The sequence below is a fragment of the Paroedura picta genome, chromosome 4, assembly GCF_049243985.1.
Source record: "Paroedura picta isolate Pp20150507F chromosome 4, Ppicta_v3.0, whole genome shotgun sequence".
NCBI lineage: Eukaryota > Metazoa > Chordata > Lepidosauria > Squamata > Gekkonidae > Paroedura > Paroedura picta.
In genome coordinates, this window is record NC_135372.1 from 2,152,194 (window position 1) to 2,160,410 (window position 8,217).

At 47.8% G+C, this 8,217-nt stretch overlaps 1 protein-coding gene across 1 annotated transcript; it reads right to left on the reverse strand.

Moving 5' to 3' along the window:
- Positions 1 to 2,087: 2,087 nt before the first annotated feature.
- On the reverse strand, positions 2,088 to 8,118 carry SMIM7 (small integral membrane protein 7). Its single transcript, XM_077331500.1, has 5 exons — positions 7,865 to 8,118; positions 6,049 to 6,090; positions 5,519 to 5,571; positions 2,814 to 2,904; positions 2,088 to 2,216 (listed from the first exon to the last, which is right to left on the reverse strand). Exons 1-5 carry the CDS (start codon positions 7,888 to 7,890, stop codon positions 2,201 to 2,203), a joined length of 228 nt encoding a protein of 75 aa, XP_077187615.1. The 5' UTR covers positions 7,891 to 8,118; the 3' UTR covers positions 2,088 to 2,200.
- Between the last annotated feature and the right edge of the window lie 99 nt (positions 8,119 to 8,217).

Below are 8,217 nucleotides of genomic sequence, written 5' to 3' on the forward strand. Positions count from 1 at the left end.
CCCTGAGCCGTTTGGGAGGGCAGTATAAAAATTTAATAAATAAAATAAGAACTGGCATGACAGGACCTGGGGATCCCAACCAGCAACTTTTGAGGGTTGAACTGGAGGTTACTATGTAATGGATTGTGTGATTGTGTTTTTAATCAGAAGTATAAATGCTTTGTTTTAGAGAGCTTGCATGTTCTCTGCCTTTTGGAGCACCGCTTTTCCTGCATGGAGCCTATTCCTCAACTGATGAATAAAAAGATCTTTTGGTTTTTTACCCTTGTTTTCTTTAAATGGAGTATTGGGGACACCCAGCTATTGAACTTGTTTGACTATAATTTCAGTCACCAGAATAACTTTCTTAAATTGTGATTAGAAATGGGGCCAAGTGAAAATTAAACCAAATTCCTAAGACAGGCACCTGTAAAACTGATGCATATTGTGTATTCGTCAAAATCATTTCACCTTTTGTGAAGCAGAGTGTTCTTGAGTGTGTGGTGTGTGCTGCCCTTACACAGTTCTGCGGGGGGGGGGGGTAGATTTAAAGACTCATGTTTCATATTTAAAGATTTAAAGACTCATGTTTCATATTCATACTTTATTCAGATAACAGGTAGGCTGCAAATTTCTGCAATCCTAGTTGTATTCCATTTTACGAATTGTTGTTGCTGTTGTTGTTAGGTGTGAAGTCGTGACCGACCCATCGTGACCCATGGACAATGATCCTCCAAGCCTTCCTGTCCTCTACCATTCCCCAGAGTCCATTTAAGCTTGCACCAACTGCTTCAGTGACTCCATCCAGCCACCTCATTCTCTGTCGTCCCCTTCTTCTTTTGCCCTTAATCACTCCCAGCATTAGGCTCTTCTCCAGGGAGTCCTTCCTTCTCATGAGGTGGCCAAAGTATTTGAGTTTCTTCTTATGTATTAGATGCATCAAACACAACTGATTGCAAAGACCGGTAGTGCATAATACACCTCCAGTTTCATTGAGAAAAGCAGCACACTAAAAAGAATGTTAAATAAATTTGCATTGAAGGCGAGGCAACTAGCTTCTATGGATCTGAAGAGTTTATTTGTCCCCCGGTTTTCACTAGGAGGAGTCCCAAAGCAGCTGATAACTGCTTTCCCTTTCTCTCCCCACAACAGACACCCTATGAGGTAGGTGAGGCTGAGATCTTTCTGAAAGAACTGTGGTTGGACTGTGGTCACCCAGGTGGCTGCATCCAGCATTATCCTTCAGGGCTTCCTGAAGGATATCCTTCAGCATTATCCTTCAGGGCTTCCTGCCCAGCTGGCAACAGTGGACTAAGCTGGGTCTCAGGGCTCCTGCTTAGCTCTTTGAACTGCCCCATGGGTGTAGTTCCTGCACTCCATCCCAGCACTCTGGAAGACTGAGGATCCTGGGAATGGGTCACCACTAGGAGTACCAAGTCCATCAATGCTACCAGCAGGGCATGTTCTGGTAGTTTACCCCAAAGCCCAATGTGCTGATGTCACACAGAAATGATGTCAGGGGATGGGGGCGCGCTTGGTTTGGGCAAACTCTATGGTAGAATTTGCTTCTAACCATAACGTTTCGCCCAAGGATCAGGACATCGCCCTCCTAACAACCCTGACATACTTCTCTGAGAGATATCAGCACATCAGGTTAATTTCTGAAGTCCTTCCAGCTTCAGATAAGTTTGAGGGGAAGCTGAGTCGGAAAAGCAGGGGATCTTGGCACAGACCAGGAAACCTAGCAACCCTAGTCACCGCATACATCTACTACCCCCCATGCCCCACTCCCAAGCTAGTTCAGTTTGGCCCATAAAGCTGACAAAGTGGACCTCCATGTGCCAAGAACCTGCTGTTGTGAGCTGCATGAGACTGACATGAAGCCAGAGTCTGCCTCAGGCATGAAGGGCACCACAGGCCCCCTCCAGCCCATTACAGGAAGCCACGTGGTTGGAATCTGACTCTCCTTGAGAGTAATGGCAGAAGCCGAACGGAATTCACCCTGCCCCAGCCACAGGAGCACACTTTAATTGCTGGTGAGTGCAATTTCCACAGAGGCATCCTGCAATTCTTGAACATTCTGGAAGGAAGAACAGGTCAGAGTCCAGTACCAAAAACAATAATCTTTTACTTCATAAGGTCAGAAAGGTCATGTTTCCATCAGAAAGCCATTGCCGAGGACTCCAAGTTTACAGGTGTCACCTCAGTTGGCCAGATGTGTTTAAGATCCAAATAACCTAGTGGAAGAAGACGAGGGAAAATGAGTGATCAACTTTTTAACCTCCATTATTGCTACAACAAGCCTGTAAGATAGACCAGGAATATCCATCTCATCACCCCAAATTTACAGAAGAATGTCACTGAAAACCACCCAATGCCTTGATGGGGTGGAGTGAGACCCGAACCTCTGACCTTACCAGGGGTAGTCAAACTGCGGCCCTCCAGATGTCCATGGACTACAATTCCCATGAGCCACTGCCAGCATTTGCTGGCAGGGGCTCCTGGGAATTGTAGTCCATGGACATCTGGAGGGTCGCAGTTTGACTACCCCTGCCTTAGACGGTATGGCCTAAATCTTTCTCCAACTCATTTACAGAAGTATGGCTGGATCAGTCCTGTTACTCTCATTTTGTGACCCAGTTTCAATCCTAAGAGATGCTTCTATAAACTGGACGAGATGGGGCTATGATTTCTCACAAAGCTTTGTTTTTCTTTTAAAAACTGATAGGAGAACACATAAATTAAAAGTTATGTAAATACTAAATCCAAGTTCTAAGAAGCACATAAGAAGGTGTAAACTGAGTCCCACTTCTCTGTCTCACACAGACACTTACACAATCATGCAGAACATCATAAAGATATTCCACAAAGCAATGAAGATCCGGAAGTACCTCAGACTCAGCAAAAACTCTCTGATATTATCACCTAAGTGGAAGAAAGGACAGATAAATAAAATGGGCCAACAAACACCTCAAATATCTCCCATCCACACATACACTGGCAAGAATAATTACTAACAACAATTATTAATATAGTTAAGTACCAAAATGGGAAGCAGGGCAGTACACATTATCTTTTTTAAAAGAAAGACACAAGAAGAGGGGGAGGAATTAAAAATAGAGTAACATTAAACAAGTGAGGGAACAGCGTAAAGATAACAAACAGTGGAAGTGACTGGACAGTTTCTTCTCTTTAGTGAAGTCACCCCAGCTGGCTCGGTCGGGCTTGTGGAAAGTCAGGCATTGCAAAGCTGCTTGGGCAAAAACGAGCCACTACGGCCCCACACCCCGGCCAGCCGGGCTTGTCGCGAACAAGTTCCCATGACTCTTATTTTTTTTAAATGCACGCTTGCAGCAAGTTACCTGGGCACGCAGCGAGGGGAAGCACCTTGCTTACAAAACAGCCCAGTCATCATCCCTTCCCCTCCTGCGGCCATGCAAGGAAGGAGGTAGCTTGTGTGCTTCCCCTTTAAATCCCTCAAGAGTGGCTGGGACAGGATTGCACCCAAAGCACAGCACAGCTCTATCCTCACCCAAACATGGAGCAGCTATAGTGCAGGAGGGGCTGGGGGAGAGCACGCACTGTTACCCCTCCAACCCCAAATGCCAGAAACGGCTCAGCGGCCTACTCCTCTAGGCCAGGAACAAGGCTAGGAAGAAGGCTACGGCAGACTTCCGCTGTTCCATCACCCCCTGACCCCCTCCCAACACACCTAAGTTGGGAGCACTTACCTCTCTGGACTTCAGTCGCTACCATGTGTGATCAGCCTCAGCCATCAAGGATTTTCATGACTGGGACCCTCCTTTCCCACCCCCTCCCAGCTCATCATTGGCTGTTGGGGGGTCATATGATCATATCACTCGATAAATTTGTAATTGTTTGAAAATATTTAAGATCAATTAATGAACTGTTTAATTAATTATGGTGAAACCCTTCCAGGGCCATCACAAAACCCCAGAGTGTTGCAAAATCCAGGCTTAACTGAACATGAAATTTGAACTCCCACAGGAATGCCATTGATCTGGTGCCTCATTGCCGACTGGTGTGCTTTTGTCATAGTATTGACTGTGTGCACTAGCAGAGATTTGTTCTTCAGGTTCTGGAAAGCAATCAGTGCCAGCCAGTTCATGTGTCCCCATTATAATGGAAGCAGGCCCAAGAAATCAGATCCTGATTCCCAGTACTTTGAATTGATGCGCGAGATCCACTGACCTCTGCTGAGTTTCTTTTACCTCTTCCAACAATTTTTCCCTGCTTCTTTGAATGCAGAAAAACTCTGGCCCCTAAGTAGACACTGTCCCTGGAGGGTGTGAGATGACTTTTAATTTATGATCAGGCAGCCGTGTGCCTGAAGAGGCTGGTTCTTGGACTTGGTGTCCTAACTCACCTCCTCTGCCTTCTGAGCCCTGCAGAGCATATCACGGGGGTCAGGGTGAATTCCTTGTGGTTGTACTAGAATTATCAGGTAGATTCAAGTGGGTTGCTGTGTTGGTCTGAAGGAGCACAACAAAATCAGAGTCCAGTAGCACCTTTAAGACCAACAAAGATTACTTTACCGGTCCTGCTTGGATGAGTCCCTTGGAGTTTGTTATCCCACTGCTCCTATGTATCTCAGGGGCGGGGGTTCTGACCTTCAGCTCCAATCCACTGGCTCCCTGTAGGCCAGGAAGCCTCAGAGACTGTATGGAGCAGGCCACCTTTTGCGATCTCCTCATGGCTGTTTGACCTAGCAGAGCTCTGCTGGGCTTTTCCAGTAAAGATGGGGGCCAGCTGCAAAAATGAACCAAACCCTAAGGTCTGGCAGCATTGACAGAGGCCCATGGCAGTCTCCAATGCCTGCAGCCTCAGGCAGGAGAGGCCTGTCTCAATGGTCTCCCCTTCTTAGACCAGCGATTGGACCCTTTCCTCAAGGCTTTTACATCTTCCATACCAACCAGATAAGAGACTCCAGGGGGCAGATCTCAGCATGGATGCATTAATCCTTTCCTGGACTTCTCCTGTACAGTTAGGGGCTGGCTGTGGAACGACCTGAAGCTTCAGGTCTTCCAGCACTAATAGCAACTTGTACTGCTGTTGGCCAGTTTCCAGTGCTTGGTACCCTAGGCAGGAGAAGCTACACAAATTTGCATAGCCCTGCCAGGAGTAAGAGGAGTAATTAGGATGACTTTGCCCCACTGAAGGAGACACTAAACCAACAGCACTGTGAATGTGGAAACTGCTGTGAAGAGTGACAGAGGAAAGGAAAGTTCCTGCACTGATATAGGAAATGTTCAACGCCATTTGTAAGTATTATCTCAGTGAAGGCTTCAAGGAGCTCAGTCAGTATTTCAAGGGTTTATTATTCTGAGTTGCCAGTTAGGAACTGGCAAGACAACTGCAGGTTGTTTGTCAGGAACGACAACAGCACAATACTTATTGCCTTCACTGATTTGAAGGATTGTTGTCGGTACTGAGGCACCTAAGCAGCCAATGATGTCTGCCCTGAAATATTCCAGCATAACAGTCTCTATTGAGACTCTATGGCGCTCTGGACTTTTACCTGTTGTTGGTCCCTTCACCTCTTCACCAAAGCCCTGGCTCTCTTTTTTCTTCCTGAGGCACAAGGACACACAAGAATTATTCATATCCCAGGGACACGGAGATAGTTCAGAACTGAGGCCACAAGCTCCCTCAGCAAAAGACAAATGGACAAAGACAGAGTCAAAGTTCAAAACACAATTGTTTCATAAGATGCTTTAAACAGCATCCTGGAAGGAAAAGTTGAACATATAAATCTGCTTTAAGTTAAGTCAACCCAGTTCAGGCAGCAGCTTTCTAGATTCTCAGAACAAGGCTTTTCTCTTTGTTCTTGACTGAACCAGGGAGCTATGCCTGTAAGAACCATGCGATTTAACGCCAAAAACAGGACATTCCAAAAGTTGGTCTGACCAGCAATCCAGACTCTGTAAGGCAAAGCCCTGAAACCCAGCCACAAATTCATAGAATTAGAGAGTTGGATGCTTCCAAGCATATTGACCTCATAACCCCACCCCACCCACACTAGGCAGTTTTAGTTATTTCAGCACTCACAGCCTGAAGTTCAGCACTGCTCCTGCATTGACCAACAGTGTCCTATGCAGAAAAAGAAAATTAGAGAAGTTACAGTCCACTCACAAAAGAAAAGAGGCATTAATTTTGCTCAACCTTTAACCTGTCCACCCTATCCCAGAATATCCTTAAACCATGAGTTTTATAAAGGGAGAAGAGCTGAAAGGGCACTACTTAGGGGTACTTTCTCCTCCCTACATGTATCTTGGCACCCCCAACTCAGGAATTTTATTCCCCCAAGCCCTGGCATGGCTCCTGCACTTTCCACAGCTGCACATCTTGCCCCCTACACTCTTCAGCATCTGGGGATTATGGTATGAGTCCAGGTATCTGTTCTCTCTCCCCATCCATGAAGGGCACTGATGCACTGGCTGCCAAACAGTAACTTAATTTTAAAAAGAACGATCAGGTTGGGAACATGGCTATACAACCTTGAGATGGGAGGGGTCCAAAAGCTCACTACTTCTGCAATGACCTTGTTTTCTTTCCTGTTAACTCATTACAGAATACAATACCAGCTTCATGTCACGGTTAAGAACAGTGGCTTCTAATCTGGACAGCTGGGTTAGATTCCTCACTCCTCCCCACGCAGCTCTGAGTGACCTTGGACTCCTCACAGTCTTGTTAGAGCTGTGCTGTCAGAGTAGTTACTCTCACAGCTCCACCTCCCCCACAGGGTGTCTGTTGTGTGGAGAGGATTGGAGACCAATTGTAAGCTGTGTTGAGACTCCTTTGGGTAGTGAAAAGCAGGGTATCTTTTTCTATAATGTGCCAGTCCTGTAAAATAATTTTTTTAATGAGTTCTTTTTTCTGTTTCTAGTACAGTTATTGTTACCCACGTGGGAAATTTACATACCTGAAAGGCAAACAGAGACTACAGACAGCTGTGATTTAAGGTAAAATTCCAAATACAGTTGCATGCTATTTTCTAGATTCAAGTGGGTTGCCGTGTTGGTCACATCAAAAATACAGTAGAACAGCACATTTAATTTATTATTTTTGTATACCACCCTCCCCAAAGGCTCGGGGGACAGTACAATTAACTCAGTTTATAGTGATGTGGTAACAACATAATAAACATAATAAACATTGCAGTATGGTAGAATACTAGGAACATTGATTAATTCGTACTGAAGCCCAGTGGGAACTGGTGGGTCAGATCGACCTCAGCCTGGCAGAGGAGCTCCCTTTCGCAGGCCCTGCGGAACTGTTTGAGCTCCGTCAGGGCCCTGATCTCCCTTGGGAGCTCGTTCCACCAGGTGGAGGCCAGGATGGAGAAAGCTCTGGCCCTGGTTGAGGTCAAACGGGCTTCCTTGGGGCCAGGGACCACCAGGAGGTGCTCACGCCTTGAATAAATCTTTGTTGGTCTTAAAGGTGAGCTTGGACTCTGTTATACTTTTTTTCTATCTAAGGCAGGGGTGGTCAAACTGCGGCCCTCCAGATGTCCATGGACTACAATTCCCATGAGCCCCTGCCAGCTGGGAATTGTAGTCCATGGACATCTGGAGGGCCACAGTTTGACCATCCCTGATCTAAGGTATCTTCGTCAATTGCCATAAAAAGGCATCGCCCAACTACTTGTTTAGGGACAAGGAAACAACCCAGCCTGGCCGCCACCTACTTCAGACCAAACCCTGATGCCACAAACACCCCCCCCCCCCACCCCGGGCCTGCAGCCCCAGCTCCATCCCACGGGACAGCACTGGGGGGGTGGAAACAACAACACCATCGTCCCCCCTCCACTTTTTTTTAGGCGTCCGGTTGCCCAGCAACTCCGTCCCCCCTTCCTCCTCCTCACCCGAAAACCAGCAAGTCCCCCAGCATCCTGCCGCGTCCAGTCCCCGGAACCGGAACTCCCCGCTGGGCAACGCGTCAGCCAATCAGCAGAGGCCTCCCGGCTTCCTCCTCTGAGGCGCCAGGGGGCGCGCGCTCACCGCGGGGCGGGGCTCCGCGCGGGTCACCCGCCACGCCCACTCGGGGCGCCTTCTTGGCGGGGGTCGGGAAAGGAGGGTCCTTCCGAACGCTGCTGCTGCTGCGCGTGCGCAGAACGGCCCGGAAAGTGTGTTCGGAAAGCTTCGGGGGCCGGCGCGGAGGAGGCTCTGCAGGGCCCCGGCAGCCCACGCTTGCTAGGGGGCGTGTCCGGGGGCGTGC

Excerpts from the sequence above, each read along its gene's own strand:
- SMIM7 (XM_077331500.1), bottom strand. The coding sequence starts at position 7,890 with ATGCTGGGGGACTTGCTGGTTTTCGG. Across the intron at positions 5,572-6,048 it reads GCAGTGCTGAACTTCAGGCT|GAAGAAAAAAGAGAGCCAGG; the intron begins GTGAGTGCTGAA and ends CTTGTGCCTCAG. Across the intron at positions 2,905-5,518 it reads GGTGAAGGGACCAACAACAG|GTGATAATATCAGAGAGTTT; the intron begins GTAAAAGTCCAG and ends TCTTCCACTTAG.